General features: G+C 38.6%; 1 protein-coding gene across 1 annotated transcript in view; it reads right to left on the reverse strand.

The window, feature by feature from the left end:
- Window positions 1-20,474, reverse strand: part of LOC145994366 (nose resistant to fluoxetine protein 6-like) — a 59,760-nt gene extending 39,286 nt beyond the window's left edge. Inside the window, exons 1-6 of the mRNA XM_083130481.1 lie at window positions 20,083-20,474; window positions 19,003-19,250; window positions 17,070-17,284; window positions 14,721-14,815; window positions 13,759-13,952; window positions 10,122-10,282 (exon numbers count right to left, since the gene is read on the reverse strand). Of these exons, the coding sequence (XP_082986607.1) occupies window positions 10,122-10,282; window positions 13,759-13,952; window positions 14,721-14,815; window positions 17,070-17,284; window positions 19,003-19,250; window positions 20,083-20,416 (1,247 nt within the window). The 5' untranslated portion in view covers window positions 20,417-20,474. The remainder of the gene's footprint in view (window positions 1-10,121; window positions 10,283-13,758; window positions 13,953-14,720; window positions 14,816-17,069; window positions 17,285-19,002; window positions 19,251-20,082) is intronic.
- Between the last annotated feature and the right edge of the window lie 503 nt (window positions 20,475-20,977).

A 20,977-nucleotide genomic window follows, 5' to 3' on the forward strand; every position in this document is an offset into this window, starting at 1 on the left:
ATGGAAATTGAATGTCTGTTATGTCCTAATATTAATGACATAAACAGAAATAAACATCTCAAGATTGGAATTTCATAATTAAATATATTCAAACTTGTAACAAAGTGGATTACATGATTAAAATTTAATCATCCATAAGACACATCAACAAGATGCATAATCGTTGCTACACACAGACTATGTACATTGGCCATAACTGCTAGTTCACCACATACAATAATGTATTTTATAATATATATCAATCTTCTCCCCTTCTAGAGAAAACAAACTTATAAGGGGTAAAATGCTCTTGGCCTTTTTACTGTTTGAGATTTCCTTCTTACAAAATCACATCCTCCCTTCGAAGACAAACTTGTTTTCCGGACCAAGTATGCTCGCTTCCTTCGAATATGATCTACTTTCTTGCTTCGGAGACGAACTGTGAGCATTGTGTTCTTCACTGTCGCTTAGTTCCTGCCGATGCATTTCATTTTTAATCGGAGGATATAAATATGCATGATATGCACTATCGTCATATTCCTTGGGTATTTCTGACTGATTTGAATCTCCTCCTGTTTCATGAAGAATCTTTAAAAATGAATAGTGTACATTTCTGTATCTGCCACTTTCTATATCTCTTACTTTATACACAGCAAAACTGCATCTTCCAATAATCTCTCCTTTCCGATATATCTTTCTTTCAGGGCAACAATAATATACTTTACTTCCAATTGAAAATTTCTCACATTCATAATGAACCTTTTTAGTGTCATCTTTAATGATTATATTACTTGCAGTGTTGTAAGAAAACATTAATGAACTTGGAGATGTTCCAGTTGATGGCAATGGAGTGTTGTTATGCCAGTGTGTTACTATACGCAATAGTGATTCTACTTCAGTATTTAATTTTCTAACATCCCCTTTTGGAAAGTTAGATACCTTTTCACGGTATTGACTGTTCTCTCAGACAACCCGTTTCCCGAAGGTTTATATGGGCAGGAATGCTTTAGTTCCATGCCCAAACGTTGGCAGAACATCTTAAATTGTTCACTTGCAAAGGGTTGTCCATTATCTGAGACTAACTCTTTTGGAGAACCAAGTATGTAAAATTGGCTTTTTAAATGTCTAATTGCTTCCTGAGCCGTTAAATTAGAACATTGCCAAACATTCAAAAATTTCGTGTGAGCATCAACACACAACAGGAATAAATAACCATTGAAATAGAAATGATCGATATGTACACGTTCCATGGGTTGTGACCATGATGTAAATTATCGTTTTGCTGGAGCTCTTGCATTCGTCTGACAAGCATCACATTTTGCAACAAAACTTTCAATGTCAGAAGTCATTTTAGGCCACCCAACTAAATCTCTGCAAATCTGTTTTATTCTCACTACGCCACTGTGCAGACCATGAATTTGAGTGAGAAACTTGCATCGCAGTGTCCCTGGCAATACCATTCTATTTCCTCACATCAACAATCCATCTTCTGTTGACAGTTCCAGACGTTTCTTCCATAAAGCTACTGCTTCCTCATTGATTTGTGGATCAATTCCTCTTGGCCAACCATTCTAAACGTAAATTGTTATTTTACGTAGACAACAATTCATCGCTTTTTGTATGCTCCTTGATCTCAGATGTGCGCAACGGTTGTAAATTTTGTTCTAGATCTGCATACGCTGCTAAAACAAAATCTGATTGCAATTCTTCAGGTAGTGGTAATCTTGACAAAGCGTCTGCTATTGGAACCTTCTTAGAATACACTATTTCATAATTCAGAGATGCCATGAACATTTTCCACCTCTGCCAACGTGCATTGTGTTGCATTGGCACTGGTGTATTCGAATCAAGCAATGATTTCGCAGTCGTTGAATCAGTGTATATTGTAATTTTTTTACTTGCCAGATATAAATAAAAATGCTTAACAGACGAAACAATGGCTAATGCCTCTCTTTCTCCCTGACAGTAATTCCTCTGAGCAGGTGAAAGTATGGCTGGGAAACACGCCACTGTTCGATTTTCGCCATCTATCTTGTGCCCTAATCGACCTCCAACACCGTAGCAAGAACTATCTGTTTCTAGGATTATTTATTTTGAAGGATCGAAAGGAATTATAGCAGGTGTCTGAACAATCTTATCTTTAACAGCCTTAAATTCCGATACACATTGATTAGACTACAACCATTTTTCGCCTTTCCTCAGAAGTCGATATAGGTATGGTATTGTAGATGACAAGTTGTGTAGAAAACGGCTTTGAAATGCAACCATCCCTAAAAAACTTTGTAGTTGAACCTTATCCTTTGGCTCTGGACTTTCTAAAATAGCACGCACATGCTTTTCAGTTGGTGTGATTCCATTTGCCGTGAAACGTCTTCCTAAGTAAATCACTTCTTGCACTAGGAATTCAGATTTACTTAAATTGACTTTAACATTATAATCTTTAAAGCGTTCCAGAACTTGTTTTGTTCTTAGGAAACATTCTTGTAGACTATCTCCAGAAATGATAACATCATCAATAAATGCTGCAACTCTTTCAAATCCTGTTAAAATTGAATCAATTACCTGTTGGAAAAGCTGAGACGAAACATTTGTACCAAATGGTAAACGTTGCATTCTGTACAAGTGAGAATCATAATTTAAACATAATATGTTTTGTGAGTCTGGATGCAAACTAACTTGTAAAAATGCTGAACGTAAATCAAGCCTGGTGTAGTACTTTCCTATTTTAACTTTTTGTAAAATATCAGGAAAATCTGGTAGAGGATACACTAAACCATCGCTTTGAAAATTGACCGTCTTCGAGTAATATACACAGATACCTATAGAACTATTTGATTTCTTAACTGGCACAACAGGACTAGCCCAGTCTGAATGTTCTATAGGAGCTATAATATTCTGCTTACACATATTATCTATTTCTTGTTTTATTTGATCTCGTAATGAATATGCTATTCTGTACGCTTTCCTGAACACAGGCCTAGCATTCTTCTGCAAAGGTATTGATACCTTGAAATCTTTAATGGGTGTACTAATATCCTCATTAAACAATTCTGCAAAAGATGTCAGTAATTGTGAACGACAGTCTTCAATGTTCACTTGTTTAATATTACTTGAATTATCTACGTCGGCCTTATGTTTGTTCAGAATCATGACTTTGCTATTTTGCCCTTGCACATTTAATGTTTGTGAACATTCACCCACTTCATCAATCTTCTGTTCATGTACCTTTGGAGTATCCATTATGCTTGAACGCTGAATTTTCGAACAAGCATCTGGTAGCGAATCTTTTGATTCCAGACCTAAGCAAGCATGTGTAGAATCTTCATTTTGAATGTAATCAGTTTCAGGAAACTCATTTAGAAGTTTGCTGCGCCAATCACCAAATAATATGTTCATTCCAACTCTGCCAATTAATATATTTGTATTAATTTTATCGCCAACAACAAAAGGCATCATGTACATTTTGCCATGATAGTAAAGTTTTAAGTTTAATTGGCCTAATAAACACAATCTTTCACCTGATATCGACGTACATGAATTTAATAACGGACTCAGTGTGAAGTTGCCAATAAGATTAGTTAACAAATCTTTTGAAATGAAATTAGCAAAACTACCAGAATCGACAATACCTTCTAACGATTGGTCTTGTATTATAATATCAATGTACAAAGGTAAACGTTCATTTCTCAATGAAATCTGATCAGATGCGTGTTGCAAATTAGAAATAGATTCGTTTGCTTTTTTATTGTACATTTGTTGCGTGTTTGTAGTTAAAAAGGTATATGCATTATCTTCTTGCACAGAGAATAAGCTAAGTTGAGAATTGCGTTTTCCATAACCATTACCTTTGGTATCCAAATTACTGTTTCTCATTTCACAACTTCCTTTATAAATACTAGATAAATTGACTGCAGGTTCCTTCCATTGTTTATTTCTTTCGAAACATGCAGCCAAGAAATGTCCTTTCTTCTTACAGAAACTGCAAATAGCATTGAATGCAGGACAATTCTCTTTGAATGTACAACCTAACCTTGCACAACGCTTACATTTTATATCATTTGCCTGATTTTGCCGTGATACAATTTTTTGGCTCAATGCAGTATGGGGTTTAGATTGTGGCATACCTTTGTATGCATTATTTGTTCCGAATCTTTATTCTCTTGTATCTTGTTGATTCTTTGAAAAATGAGCTTTAGCAAACGAATTGTTTGTACAGAATCTACGTGAGCCTTGTATTTGTTTATTTTTACCTACCAAAAATGCATTTTGATTGACTTTATTTTTATTTATGCGTTATATTCAGGCGCTGCTCGTGCATTATTTACCTGGGGGTTCACTGAAGTGATGTGACATATATTCACTTTCCGCAAAATATACTTCCTTCGCCCAACAAAAGGATGGGGGAGGGTTTAAAAGCTTTGTCAAGAATTCTTTTTATCTGGGAGTATAAGGTTTTGTTGTAGGGGTATGCGAATAAATTTAGGACTGAAACTACAATAAATTGTGCCTTTATGAAAAAAGTTGAGTTTTGTTGGAATATCATGGACGTCCTCAAGTAGGGGCAAGTAATATATTTTTTCCCCACGAGGAGCAAAAAACACTCCTTCAGTCTGAAGTTACTGCAACGCTTTTATAATAATTACCAAAAATTACTGTGACTGAAATTAAATTATATGCGTGTAATATATAATTGTTGGTTTACATTCAATTTCCATGGGGAGGCGGCCCCCTTTTCCCCTTCCGGACGTCCATGCTGACTAATCAGAACTGGTCCTACATTTGTTAAAGGGAAATGGCAACTAATGGCATGCGCATACTAGAAATCGAACCTGAGACCCTTTCATTTATACGCGACAGGTTTGTTCAAATTTGGGGCTGGTCGACCAGCACACGCTTTTTTTCAGTGGACAAGGAAGTTTGTTTACGTTAATTATGTGCATTTCTATCGGGCATTTCTTACCTGCGCGGACAGCAACGCCTACACTGCATCAAATGACATAACCTAGGTAAAGTCCATCCCTCGTTTCACTCGCAGCATCACTTAATATTTCCAACAAGTATCCAAGCACTTCAAAAACTAAAAAACTTGAGACTTTGACACCGAGCGACAGCGAGTCACGTCTTCGCGCCATTCTTTCTCTTTCGCGAACCCGAAGTGTTTCCACCTTTAAGGAAAAACCTCTGAATGCATGCACAAGGTATTTTGGTAATGTATCTCCTTTATTTTAATTCATCGCATCTAATTCCAGCTTCTATTTGTTTCCAATCATCCATCTCTAACACAATCTTGCATTTATTCCAAGAAGTTCGGTGCAAAAATGATACAAGAGAAGATTGAATATGTAATGTGTGTGCTTCAAACTTGAACCGCACGCAGCAACACTGGAAGGGAGGAAGCAGCGAGAAAGGAGCCTTGTCTCGCGCCTTCTGCGAGAGAACGAACTGCGCATGACTGTTGGGTTGAACATAGGTTCTGCAAACCTCATCTCCCATGTATTTTGTCCTATACCCTCCTCGCGCTTCTGCTCCCGCACGAAGCTTTCACAATGGCACGAGCTGTCCTGTGGGGGTTCAACTGAGGGTCTGTATCAGGGCGGCCGATTCGCGGTTTCTTCTTCTCAGCAAGAGAGTTCGCCGTGTTACGGGCACAAATACATGACTTATTGTGTAGAATTTTTAGCGAAATAATGTGAAAATTTAAAGACATTGTTCATTGTTCATTCTCGAGGTGATTATCGTATATTACTGGGGGTTCACTGATCCTGTGCGCTATAGGGCCAACCGCGCCTGGTTATATCTCATGTTGGAGTACTACATCACAAACCTCTTCGAATGTGTTGGGCATATCTGACAGTAATCTATCTTTTAGTATACTATCGGGTAGTCCGAAAACGAGTTTTCTATAAGACGAGTGTCTAATTCATCTGTTGTAAACTCACAATTTATTGCAGCAACTTTTAAACGATTATGTACGATGTAGCTGTCTCACCTTTCTCTTGCTTTATTTGCATAAAAGCGAATCGTTGAATCCATTTATTAACCTGTGGTGCACATATTTTTGGCAATGTATCAAAGAGTTCCTCCAAGGTGCAATTTTGTGGATCCTTTGGACTTAATCTGTGTTCCAGCTCTTGATATGGTAAACTACCGATTACAGAAATAAGAGTAAACACTCGTTTCCTTTCTTGTATATCGTTAGCCTCAATAAAAGCATTGAATATTTTAATATACGAATTTATATCCTGGCTTGGGTCATAAGCCTCAAATGCAGGTATAAAACTTATGTGTTTTTCCATACTGGCTCACTTGGACTTAATTACTATAATTCTACTTACAGTAGTAATTATTTATCTTCTTTAATCCTCGTCGCCATTTTGTTATGTCCTAATATTAATGACATAAACAGAAATAAACATCTCAAGATTGGAATTTCATAATTAAATATATTCAAACTTGTAACAAGGTGGATTACATGATTAAAACTTAAATCATCCATAAGACACATCAACAAGATGCATAATCGTTGCTATGCACAGACTATGTACATTGGCCATAACTGCTAGTTCACCACATACAATAATGTATTTTATAAAATATATCAATGTCAACCAAAAATTATATGTTACACGCATATAATTTAATTTCAGTCACAGTAATTTTGGGTACTTTTTATAAAAGCATTGCAGTAACTTCAGACTGAAGGAGTGTTTTTTGCCCCTCCTGGGAAAAAATATATTCCTTGCCCCTACTTGAGGTCGTCCATGATATTCCAACAAAACTCCACTTTTTTCATAAAGGCACAATTTATTGTATTTTAGTTTCAGCCCTAAATTTATTCGCACACCCATACTACAAAACCTTATACTCGATGAAACAATTCTGGACAAATCTTTTAAGCCCTCCCCCCATCCTTTTGTTAGGCGAAGGAAGTCTATTTTGCGGAAACTGAATATATGTCACGTGACTTCAGTGAAACCCCGGGTAAATAATGCACGAGCCGCGCCTGGCTTCTTTCAATTTAGGACAGTCATTAAATGTACGAGGATAAGTAAATAAGTAGGTCACAAACGTTTATTAAATAAATACTAAGTGAGATACTGACTTGAAAACAGTTTTTATTTTTTAACATAATCTCCACCCACATTGATAAACTTATGCCATCGCTTTATCAGTCCCCCAAAAAGGTCTTTGGAGTGCTTTCCCAACCACAGTCGCACCTCACGTTCAATATCTTCACCATCTACGAAACATTTTTCACCATCGTGCGCACACTTTTCGGAAATTCAAACTATCATGCCTTATGCTGTAGGCTAAACCATGAGAACACCCTATTGTAATTACCATGCTGTATATCGTTTCTGTAAGCTCGTCATAGGCGTGCGCAGACCCTCTGATTAGGGAGGGGGGCAAGAACCTTGATGAAAGTTCAGTCGAGAAGAAAACCCTCATTTTACTCGTATCTCACTATTTTAGTTCCATTGCATTGATGAGTGTATGGTGTATGAATGTGTATATACCGTGCGTCCATTTCGATCTTCAGCCGAGAGATCGGGAGAAGCGTGGCGGGCGGCGCTGACTGAGATGCCGACATTTGCGGCCTGTAATGCCCGCTTATTTTTATAGACATATGCAGACATTTATATAAATATTGCAAAACGAGCACTAACCTGTGTTATAACACGCAAAAGTTCTTCTGTAATTCATCCAAGTTCTGCTCTTATATACACAAATAAATACGCAATAGAAACAATGTTAAGAGCCACAGATAATAAAGCATTTTAATCATAGTTTTGACCAGGAACGTCCTGCTTAAGTTTATATCCTTGAAAGAGTTTTGTGGCCATGGGAATCGTTTGGAGGTTTCGAATGTGCAACACTGTATCAAGATTACGCTGCAGACGAAACCGTTAAAAGTGAATGATTTTCGTGAGCTTCCTTGCAATCTCCGAGCTCGAGTTTTTTTGTTCCTTCGCGACTAGATGAAGACCGAGTTGTGAATATAGTGGCGAGCAATGTAAACCAAGAGCGTGTTAATTTCGTACTGTGCGCAAGGGTGCTATCCTTGGTTACTTGCAGTTACTTGTTTGTGTTATTGCAGTGTGTATGTGTGTTGTGTCAGTGAGACGATTGGAATGCCAGCTTCAAGGTTCACGTTAGAACAAAGATTTTTTATGTATGACACGTACGTGAAAACAGACTCGTGTCGAGACGTGTGTAGGCAATTTGTACAGAAATTCCCAAGCGTTTCACCTCCACATACAGATACGGTTAGACATCTTGTCCTTAAATTACGAGAAACTGGATCGTTAAATTTTAAAACACCTAAGCAAAACTCGATGATATTGGTGCAGCTTTAGAACGTTCTCCAAACAAACCTCTACGCCGTGTTTCACAAGAGGTGGGCGTGTCAAAATCATCGGCACATACAGCCACTAAGCTACTAAAATTAAAACCGTACTCTTATAACACAGGTTAGTGCTCGTTTTGCAATATTTATATAAATGTCTGCATATGTCCATAAAAATAAGCGGGCATTACAGGCCGCAAATGTCGGCATCTCCGTCAGCGCCGCCCGCCACGCTTCTCCCGATCTCTCGGCTGAAGATCGAAATGGACGCACGGTATAATGCAGCAACATAGAGGCACCATAACGAATTAATAAATTGTCTCTGAAATGCACCGCGCTCCTTTCTCTCCAAACAATTGTGTTCATGCATTTAAGACAAAACAGTTTATCAGCAAGAGTCTGAAGTACTTAATAGCTATAACTTCTCTCTCTGGTAATTTATAACACATTACAGAAAACAATAAAATTGCAAGCGAAGCCAGTAAAAAAATTTTTAGATCCAATTTTTTTCACAAGATATTTCATGGGGCGCCATGGCATTCTCTTTTATAATTTCTTTCACTTAGATCGTTCGGCGCCCAGGGCCAACTCCCACCGCCCCTAGCTAAGGCTTTGAAGTTGTAAAACTGTAAGAAAAGCAGAACCTGCGAGCGATGCGAGCAAGAAAATTTTACGAAATGTATTTTTATTTGTATAAAACTTGATATCGAGGGGGGCAATTTCCCTTTGCGCCGCCCTGCAGGTGCTCTTGGCCGTCTGGAAGAAATAATGTAAGAGAGACGTGAAAAATATTTCCATCTTCAGTACCCTTTGTCCTGCTATTCTTAGATTCTACTAGTCTTGCTTTCTTTTACCTCACTGTTTGCCCCCCTTGCAACCCTAGAATTGATTTCCGTCCAAGGTTGGGGAGGGGCAATGCCGATTGCCCCCCTGTGATTGCGCCATTGCACCCCCTTCCCCTGTAGTTCCTTTGAACTTTAATCGGCTTCAAAATACTTTATTTTCTTTAAGAGTATAATATCGTTTTATGACGGATGTAAGATTCCTCTACACTAAATTTCTAGGTGAAAGTATAATAATGTAGGGACATGGACAGCTCGAAGGGGGAGAAAGGATGACCACACCTCCCCCTTAGAAATCGAGTGTCAACCTAAATGTATATACTTCACACGTATAATTTTATTTCAGTCATAATAATTTACATTAATGCGATAATTTCAAATTCAAGTGGTATTTTTTGAAGTGGCAACATATTATCAGGGTAATATAATACTCCTAGGAAAAACACCTTGTTTGTCCCTCCGTGGAAAAATGTGAGGACGTCCATGATTATCGGGTGGGCAATTGCCCCCCTTGCTCCCCCGTGCGCACGCCTATGGCTCGAATCATCTCCATCTGTACCTCTCCACGTACAGTATTCGAGCACGGTAACCATTTTTAAACTGAGTTGCCCATGCGTGCGTCTGCTATCTAGGGACTACTAACTGCATCAAGCTGAATTATGCTGCCACCTAAGGACACCTTTAGAAACCACCCACTCCTATCAGCCTCCCACATCAGTTTGTGACCTATTTACTAACTTCCCCTTGTATATTTACCTTGAAAAATGTTTTCACGAGCAAGAAAAAAAGAAATTATACTATCATATTTACACTTGTTGAAAACATATATAAAATATTGCCAAATATTATCTCACTATTACTTCATAACTTGACTGTGTTTAGCACAAACTCTATACAGTTTAAACATTTTAGAACTATGTATTTGTGCCATGTTCATGTAAAGTGAAACGTACCTGATGAGGCGATGTGCCACGTACCAGAAGAACTTGAATTTCTTCCCATTCTTCAAATCTTCCAGGATGTAGTATCCACATAGAAATCCACTCATCACAAAAAAGGTGTCCACAATAGACGTTGTATTCAAAACAATCTGAGAAATAGGATACTGGTATACCTGAAAACATCCAGCCGAGACTTAAGAATGGAATTAAATGTTTTTCGAATTTTCTTGTTTGAATTCAATGTTTAAAGTTTGCTGTGTTCATTGAAGTTCGCAAGGATATCGTTATTGGTTTGTTAAGTTGTTAACAAGTCGTCTGTGGCAAACTTGTCACGAGCCCCTGAAAGTTATGCAAGTCTTTCTATTCACTATTTGTTATGTTGGATTGCATATGTACAGGATATGATTTGGAGTAATGTTTATCAGGGAGAGTCAGTCGTTTTCATGTCCAGCACCCTTCTACTGTACTTTTTGAACTCTCTATGTACATATATGCGCGCGCGCGTGTGTTTGTTTGTACATTACAACACATGTATGTGCAAAACGTTCTAGTGACAAGTGTGTTGACCTATAAAGAGAGGCACTTAAAATTGTGATCTAGTAGACAGGTAGAAACAGTAACAGAAGAAGACTTCATTCCTCAATGTAAGTAGTGCGGACTTCAAAGTACTACTTATTCAAGCGATTCATTTTTTGTGTTTTTAACAGTATTATTAAAGTTACTAATAATATACAAACTGACAAATCATAAAACAATATCTTCAAGAAAAGAAAATACAATAACACGCTGTACTGTAGCCTTACTACTGTAGGCTTTACGTTGAAATGAAATCTTTAAGATAAGCTTTTCATATTTGTTATTTTAAAAATACCTTGTGTATTATAACATGCCATGTTAATGCCAAAAAATGAGTATATCATTACCATCAGTATTCTACTTTCTTTTTTTTTCTTTTGCAAAAGTTAAATGATTTCATCCATACATTTAATAGTAAAATAATCATACGTTAATAGAAACATTGTCTTCATTTAACGTTCACGAAACTCCGCATGTACTCTGTGTATGGTTTTTGACTACAGTACTGTACCCCACTAGAGACGCCTGAGGCGTTCAGGGGATTGACCCCTCATTTCCTCTTAGAAATCAAATTAAATTTAACAGCAATTAGGCTACCTTTTCTACATTAGATATTTAATGGTTTAAATTGAGGATAAGTCAAAATGATGTTCCCGATTTCAATAATTTTGAAATGTATATTGTTTGCAGGAGAAGTAATGAGATTTGTATTTTCGAAAAGAAAGGTTTATCAAGTTTCTTGCAGTAAAACTACAAATTTACAGCATTCATAGAAAAGTTGCAAAATTATGAACTCTAGAAATGTTGAGTGTTCGCTCCGGGCGTACTACCTAAACATTCTTATATTAAAAGGGTAGTTCAAGGTTGACAGAGACTTTTATTTCTAGGAAAAAAATGGAAAGTCCAACGAGCACCAAACTATATAAGTTCTTCAAAGGACACCGCCTGAGCATCCAGGCGCCGCTGCCATTATTGTGTCAGTTCCCTGAGTCCTCGTGGACGCTGCATGATATACAGAGGCTGATACGCTTCCATATTGACGACTTTGAAGTGTTCACGCACCTATGACAGACCGTCTTTCGATGTGTTCGATGTGACGACCAGCATTCTTGACGATTGCCCGACAGCGCAGTTTCCTCTGGAGAAGACCTCGTTGCAGGTGTACGTACAAGGGGTATATTATTCCACTTTTGTTGGGCCGCTTTCCAGAGGCCGGAAATCGTGCGTACCTTACGAGAAGAAAGGTGGTGTTTCAGAAGCCCAAATGAACAGTAGTACATGGGGCTGGCATCGGGACTCTTCACGGGGATGTCGGAGAAGAGAATAGCAAGAATCCAGGTATTAGCTCCCATCCCATACGTCTATAGAATGCCAGCGATGATTTGGATGTGTGACACGACGCCTTGTCCTTATGCAGCTCCACACGGTTGTTATCCGCACCATACATTGTGGGGATTTCATTGTTGTAAATATCAATCAAAACATGTTCCTGATAATACGCAGTATTGATTTTCGCATTATTGGCAACGCGACGTAGCTTCAATTTTCACCTGTAACGAAAGCCAGCCACAAGCATGAAACCGCGTGGATAACTTTCTGTGCACTGACGAAGTTGGTTTTCGTCGGTGAAACACAGTCCGTGGCGGTTGCGCTGCATATCGTCGCACTATGGCATTCACAGTGGAGCGCCCAACAGCAAATCCGTGTTAGTGGCACTGTTTAACTATGCTGGAACAACTGAAGTGTGCAGAAGCTATTCACTTTCGGTGCCATTACACTTCGACCAACACTAGCCGACACAACACATACTACTGCCTCAGTGGTGATACTTTCACGTGTCTGCGCTGCGCCTGCTCTGTACCGTGCCCTTGAAATCTCGTCTATATGGAAGCCTATCGGCCTCTGTATTTTATCAATGCTTCATCTGTCTTCGATTTCTTCCCACTCATATGCTCTATACGCGGCAGAAACAAATCTGTAAATCACTGACGGCTAAGTCCGGAGTGGAAGAATATAGAGAAAAACCCTTTCGGAAAGTTGTTGCTCAAATTGACCATGTGGGGCTGTGCATTGTCATGGTGAAGAATGAAATTTACAAACATCTGCGGTCTTTTCTTGCGAGTGGAATTACTTACGGCACCCTTCATCAATGTACAGGAATACTTTGCATTAATCGAACCTTTCCTTAAAAAAAAAAATCCACTAAAGAACACTTTACATGTCCCAGTCAAACTATCGTTCTTCGCCCAACTGTTGACATCATTCCTACAATCTTGCCCGTGACATCGTTGGTTCCCCATACTGTGCTTGCAATCTTCTCAAAATTTCATCTGGCTTCAGGTTCTCGTTCACAAGGAATTTGATCATACACCGTTGCTCCACAGCTACAGACACACTACTTGCCGCCATTGTTGCCAACACTACTGCGAATGCGCTAACTACATCGGGGCGAACGCGCATACTCACGAAGGATAAAGGTACATCCTCTGGCAGTTTTATCATTCTCCAACTATTTACCACGTTTGTATTCACAAACGTCTGGGTAAACATTGAACGACCCTTGTACCTTGTCGAATGTAATTTATGTGATGGCAGTAACACTTGAAAACACAGCATCACGTGCTTGTGCACATAACTGAAATTGACTCCAACATGCTTTAGAGGCATTCGAGAGAAATTTGATTCGCTACTTGTGCAGTGTTATGCATGCAGCACAAGCTCAATATTTCTAGAGTTTCTAATTATGTTAGGGCCTCCCCCATGGCGCAGTGGTAGCGTCATTGCCTTGTAATCAAGGGGTCCCGGGTTCGATACCCGGTGGAGGCACAAGTGGTTCGGATTCCACTTTAAACTGTAGGTCTAGTCCCGATTAGCCTTACTGCGCATAAAGTGGACTTAAAACACCAAACCAAATCTAATTATGTTGGTACGAGGACTGCAACTTTGTAATTTTGCTAGAAGAAACTTGTTGAGTTTTTCTTTTCAAAATAATTTTTAAAAAATACTGAAATCGGGAACATTTTTTGACTTACCCTGTACATATAACTTGGATAAAACATCTTGTCCTACATACGTGTTCAACGAATTGGACGTCATACTTCGGTTCCATGAACATAAAAAGGAATCTGTGGCCAGCAAGTATACAGCACATGGAGATGCATCTCATTCCGTGGATAATATCCAAAGGGTGTTCCTCTGATTTCTTGGTAGTCAGCTTGGAAATATTTCTTCTTGCCGAAAAGGATACCAAAATTTTGTGGACCACACCTGCAACGTATGGAAATCGATAATGTACAGATCTCATAAACAAGTGCATAAATTATAGAGCGACCACAAGGAAAAGAAACTTCGGCGAAAAGTGTCCGGGCAGCTTTCTCTTTCTCTGTTCATGTCGGGCCATACGGAAGCATGCTCCACTCTCCCTCTCCCCTCCACGCGGGAGGACGGTGCACAGGAGTCGCGGATCTTCGCAGAGTTTTTTGCTTGTGGTTCCACTATAGTGTAAGTACGAGTGACATTTGGGCGTGTTTCAAGCCCGACCCTGTGGCGGAGTGGTTAGCACATCGCGCTGCGACGCCAAGGGTCCCGGGTTCGAATCCCGGTCGGGCTTGGTTGTTTGTGAATGTTCATTCATCAATTTCATCATTTCATCACTCATCCCCATCTTCGCAAATTAGCCAAGAGGCACAAAACGCGAAGTAAAATAAACTAAATCAATCAATCAATCAATCAAAAGAGTCAAACCTCTCCCCCCACCCATCTCCAGGCCTAGTTATTCATTTATATTAGCTAAGTGATACACTGACAAGGGCGTTTACAATCTAGAAAGATTTCCGTCCTTGAATTACTACAGTCTGTCCGTAACGAGCTAAGGATTTTTTACTACTACAAAAGTAATACTGTAAGTGCCAAATGTAAATTTGTGATGAGTGATTGCATGCATACAAAACACAAATTATCTTTCTCTTTTGAATTCTGCCATTTCGTCCTGATCAAAATAATGATACTGGACAGTAGGTAAAACAATTTGCTTACCTTTCTCATCTTCATCTTCCTGGGTTTCCGCGTCTGCAGATTTATCATAAATAGATCCTGCCAAGAACAGCGCGATTAACGCGGCAAAAATACACCTGGTAAGGAAAAAAGAAATACGTTCATTATCCCCAAGCAAATATATGTGTTTTTTCTATGTCAAGATAAATGTATATATTTGTCTACATCCACACAGTTACAGCCTCTCCAGAAATTTTGAGAAAAATCAAAATTTTCAATTGAAATCAGTGAAACTCGGGAAAAACGAAAGTGGTAAATGCAAATCCCCCTTAAAATCGTTTCAATTACAATTATTATCTTTGAACAACTTTTAAAATAAAGGTTAATTTTTTTTATTACGAAATGTTTTGTAGTGTATAACGCCAGCCCCCTAGAACGCAGCTATAAAATATCCACCTTTACCACTTGAGCCCCCTCAGGATAAAAAAATCCTGCTTAAGTTATTGCGGCCCACTATATGTATTATACATTTTGATTGATTGAAAGATTTGTTTTATTTTACTTCGCTTTTTGTGCCATTTTGGGCTAATTTGCGAACATGAGAATGAGTGATGATATCATGAAATTGATGAATGGACGCTCACAAACATCCAGGTCGAGATTCGAACCCGGAACACCTGGCGTCGTAGCGCATGTCTTAACCAATCCGCCACGGGGGCCGACTGTATTATACATTTTGAAACCTCGTAATAATCGAAGGTGGAATTGTGAGTCATCAGGGCCGAATTAAACTATGGGCAACTGGGGTAATTGCCCCGGTGCCCCCACCAGAAGGAAGCTGTGAAAGGCCTCCACAAAAAAAAAAAAAAAATAACCAGCTGGCTTTGCTTGTGAAAAAATACATAAGAAGTTGTATTTTAAAAATGTAAAAAACTTCAATATTGTCGTATGTCTACACTCTTCTGGATCCAATTAAAGCACAGCTCTCAGTCGATCTGTTTGTAGATATCTGAAGCTCGGTATACTTTATACCATGGATTGATTTGGCTGTGGTGTGGAAATAAGGCACACTTATTCAAGCAATCCCTTCTCAGACACGATTAAGATAATAAATAATCCTACGAAGTACATAACTTTCTTTCGTTAATAACATCGTATTAGAACTGTGAGTTTTTCTAGGGGAAAAAATTGTGTCTAGTGTTAAGCCTTTGGGAATCTTCTTGAAGAAAGTGTATTTACTACAATTTCCACAACGAACCTGTCGGAAATTGTCCAGTAGATGGACCGTGCATATGTAGTGACATATTTACTCTTAATTTTAAATAATATTATTTATAATAAATTATGTACGTAACTATAGTCTACTTCTCAGTTCTCTGTTTCCGTCTGAACTCCCTTAGTGAATGATTAATTATTCTAAAATTAGGTCAACCATTTCAACTGCTGAAAATTGGTGGTTAACATTGTAACGACCGCCTTGTTAGGCAGATTTCAGTCGTATATTGGCATTTATCTTATTCGTATACTTTCAAGTTAAGAACTTGGATTAAATTATTTATACTTAATTGCTTTCATAATTCATGTATATATTTACGTTTTATCTTATGTTATAATATTATTCGCGTATTTTTTGCAACATTTATTCAGAATTTATAGGCTAATGATTATCCCAAATAATATATGCAACGTTTTCATTTTTTTCAAATCCAAAATGGCTAGGATTATTACTAGGTTTCACGCAGATTTTGTTGTTTAAGCACAAGTTAAATACATTTCTTCTTAATATCGATTTTTGTTCAACAATGTACAAGATTGAAGTACAGTAATTTGTCTTCGTTATAAAGTAAATCTTTATTTAATCATTTTTATGTACAAGGGCAAATATGATTTATTTGATAAAATCAGTTTAGTTATTTATATATAGTTTAATATTGTAATATTATAGCAAAGTATTTCTCCCTCGTTTTCAATAAAATATTGTTTTCCTATTGGCTGTTTATGTTAGGAGTGGGGGAACCACGCTACGTGTTTTTGGCGATGTAAAAACTTCCACGTTGGCATTTTTAATTGTTGCCAGCCTGAACTTTAGCTTACTATTGCTAATTAACATTGATGTCTTACATAAATTAACAGTTTTTCTTGTGTTATTTTATGTTATCAACAACTTCAATCTCTAAAACAAAGTAAAGTTTGCCGCCAGCTGAAAATAAGAGCAGTGCTGTAAAATAAAATATATTAGTTTACTAAAGACTATGGACCTCGATAATTAAAAATGATATGATGTAATATGAACTAATCAAGCGTCCAGAAAGACAATGCGATATTGTGCAATAAACTATGCCCCACCGCCTACAATAATTTAAATTTTTGTCACTTGTTAACAGTACTCACATGAAAGCAATTTCACCCTTGGTCGAAGGGGCTACAGAGTTGGTGGTACACATCTGTTTCCCCATCTCCACTTCGAAATTGACTCCATACTTCGTCCCCAGAGAGTCCAGACCTTTCTGTAGAGACGTCTGGAAGTCCTCATGTGTGCATGAAGAGGGGATGCAGAACGCCCAGAACAGGGTGTCTCTTCTTTCTCTGGACCTCTCTCCCCTGTGCTGTAAATACATGAACATGTCTGTATTTGTTTTTGTAAACTGGATATACTTACGATATGCATAACATATGAATAAATGCACGTCCTTTGAAGAAATTATTAATTTTATGAAATGTTTTTTTTATGAAAGACGCAGTGAAATTGAGACTTAAGTGAACATAGTCATCATCTCCATGTTAAAATTAAGTTTAGTCTATATTACCAATACAGTGATGCATGAAAGTGAAATATGGTTGTGGGCTGAATCTGCCAAGGCGGATATTTTGCGTATAATGTGTCTACGATTATTGTCACATTAAAATGATGTTCCATTGTAAACGATGGAGCGTTGGATACTCGACAGGAGTACGAGCGAGAAAAACTTGTTCCAGTAGGTGGAGAAACCTGATAGTTGCAGGTGGATATTTCATACCTCACATGTTATGTTCTAAATATTTAGAACAAAGTTTGCAATTTATAAACACAGTGAACAGCTCCTTCAGTCTTGAAAATACCTGATTGGAATGTTGGTCACACAGGTGCCTGTGGAGCAACACCGCGCATAACGGTGGAGAAGGGGAGAAAGCGAGTGGGCGGAGCAAATCAATGTGCGCTGCTGCAAACCTTTTGCCCTATAGCAGGTGCATGGAACCAATCCACCGTTAGGTTGAGTACTGAATGGAATCACTTTCGCTCGCTGGTACTCGTTCGACTATCATTCTTATGTGACAATAATCGTAGACACCTGTATACTATTCGTCTTGGCAGTTTCAACCAACGATCATGAGATGATGACTGTGTCTTTAACCTCACGATCCATATTTCAAAGCCCATTACCACAAACACATTGCAGTTATACGCATGGGCTTCGGCAGGGATGGTCAAACGGGTCGATGCCCCCCCTGGAAATTGACATTGTTCATTTCAAGATAAAAGAAAGCCGTTACTTTGTTACTCTTATGGTTAAGAAAATAAATAAAGTTCATTTAGTTAGTATTCGAACAGAATAATGAAAGTAAAAATGCATTGGATCGAAAACATTGAGTGAAAAATAAAGCAACAAGGTTATATTCTACCATTTCATCCAAAGAACAAATGGTTCCACAGTTTTCAAAATTCTAATAATTACAGTTGTAGGTGAGAACTGAGAAGTCACAGAACGCACTTTATAAAATGACCCCCCTCCTTTAACATTTAAAGCCTTTTCTTGAACGAGACGTGCAAGGGTTATATCAAAATGCATTTCAGACAGTAACTGCACAAATTGCAAAAGAAATAATGGAAAATAATTGTGCTGGTATTCACTCGTTTGTTGGATCAAGTCTCCACATTTATATAATAATAATAATAATTATTATTTCGAATAACATTTCTTTTTGTTAGCTTATAATATTTAATATTGTATAATAACATTTATAATAGTGGTAATAGTTATTATTTTTCTACTATTCAACTTTTAGTCATTTGCCCGACCCCCCCCCTGCAAAAAATTCTGACGATGCCCATGATTATACGTGTACTACTGGAATGGATGCCGCTCGTTTGCCTGTCCGAGAGTTAACCGCTTGAGCGAAGAAGCTCTCGATTCCGTACACACTAGCGTCGTCCTTGCGAACTACTTAGAGTTCTAGCGAAATGCTCTTCCTGCAACACACTATTGCCCATATATGTTTCGTGAGTGCCTCTTTACAAACTTTTTATTATAGATATGGATATTTTAGTTCCATTTCGTCTATTCACCTTTATTTTATCCCAAGCCGATCGCTTCGGGTCGTAGTCCAGCTGCAGAATCTGCGCCTCCTTCCTGTAGTACCTCGGGTAGGCGTCCCTCGTGGGCTTGTACTTGATCTGGGCCAAGCAGTACTGGCCTCTGATCCTGTCGTCGCCGTTCATCTCGACGTCCACCTGCAGGCACTCGTCGAAGTGGCCCAGCTGGTAGACGTGGCCGTTGAGAACCCCCTGCGGGGCCTTGGCCCACGAATCGTACACTGCAACAGACCGAACGTTGTTATTCCGTTTTAATTGTTGATTGATTGGTTAGATTTATCTCACGTTGCATTTCTGCCATTTTTGTCTAATCGCGAAGACAAGGACGAGTGGTGATATAATGAAATTGATGAAGGGACAGTCACAAAAAAAAGTCCATGCCCAGACCGAACCCGGGACCCCTGGAGTCGTAGCGCGCTGTGCTAACCACTCCACCACGGAAGTCGGCAAATTAATTAAGTGATATTTTCACGACAGAAAAAAAACAGACCTAAGTCACAGATAGAGAAAGGTTGTTATTAAAAAAAAAAAGAAAACTGTCGACCTCCGTGGCGGAGTGGTTAGCACAGCGTGCTACGACTCCACAGATCCTGGGTTCGAATCGCTGTTACGACATGGACGTGTGTGTTCGTTTGCGCTGAATGAAAACTAAATTTGAGCTAAATTGATATGAATATTATGTGTGGAAAAGGCTGCTGATTTGGGAGCTTCCTTAAAAAAAATTAAAGCAAAAAGTTGTCAGCTACGACTCGAAGGGTCCCGGATTCAAATCCCGATCTGGGAATGGCTGTTCTTTGTGAGTGTCCACCATATCATCACTAATCCTCATATTTGCGATTAGCCAAGAGTGCCAGAAAAACTACACTATGTAGCAAAAATCCAATCAAATCGTGAGTGGCCACGTACCGTGCTGAGCATATACTTTTATCACTTGAATGGAACCCACAATTGATGTAGTGCTGTCTAGGAGATTTGTAGAGGAAAGAAAGGACAGTCTAGAACGTCCCAACAATCATGGGACCATTGTTACCATGCTTGAAGAGTGTGACTTACTTTGAACTGCCCACAGGGTGAATTTCTTCAACTCCTGCAGGAATATCCGACTGTGGTTCCTGCAGAGATCATTGCCGACAGCGTCCGATGTTGGAACAAAGTCTGACACTGGCAGATTGAAGTCGATGAATTCTGCTGCAGCTTCCAAACTCTCTGTTTTATGCTCTGGAGCAGAAAGAACAGGAGCATCGCAGGAAAGATCAGCTGACTTGTTTGTTGGATGTGGTACACGCGAACATGATTCCTCAAAGGCACTTATAAGAGTGAACGTCAAGATGACTATTATCGTAATCATCTTGAACTGACTCTTGGAAGATCTGGAAGACACATCCATGTCTTCAGTTCTCGGACAAACGAAACAGAATGGCTTATGCTTCCAAACGCTTCCAATATCTCCATCCAACATTCCCACATATAATTTCCAAGCATTATATTCACTTAGGACTATTACGTGGAACGCTTGAAGGTCATGCTATTATGAAACCTTTCTTTGGAAAAATTATGTTGAACCGGTGAAAAGAATAGTTGCGCAGTTCATACCTAGCTCGTTGCTAATTACTGGAATATATTAACCAGTCTAGACATCTGCGATTCGGAAGGCATTGAACTATGAACTATTGAAGCGAATCTTGAAATTTTTCAAGCTCAGTTCGTTCTTCATCGTGGGAAAAATCCAGTATTTATAGCATGCCTCCATGCACCATGTCATACTCTACCCGTTATGCGTTTCCTACAAGGAAATTCTTGTGGGAATCTTCTAACCCGTTGATCTTGAAAAGAACTTAATTTCGCGATTCTTCCAAAATCAGACGAGATCTGGTGATTTTAGAGTGCTCTGTACAAGTCAGAAATTTGTAGTCAAACAGTGTTTCGAGTTCACTTAGAAGAACGGCCT

The sequence above is a fragment of the Lepisma saccharinum genome, chromosome 10 (genome assembly GCF_977018435.1).
Source record: "Lepisma saccharinum chromosome 10, izLepSacc3.1, whole genome shotgun sequence".
Classification (NCBI taxonomy): domain Eukaryota; kingdom Metazoa; phylum Arthropoda; class Insecta; order Zygentoma; family Lepismatidae; genus Lepisma; species Lepisma saccharinum.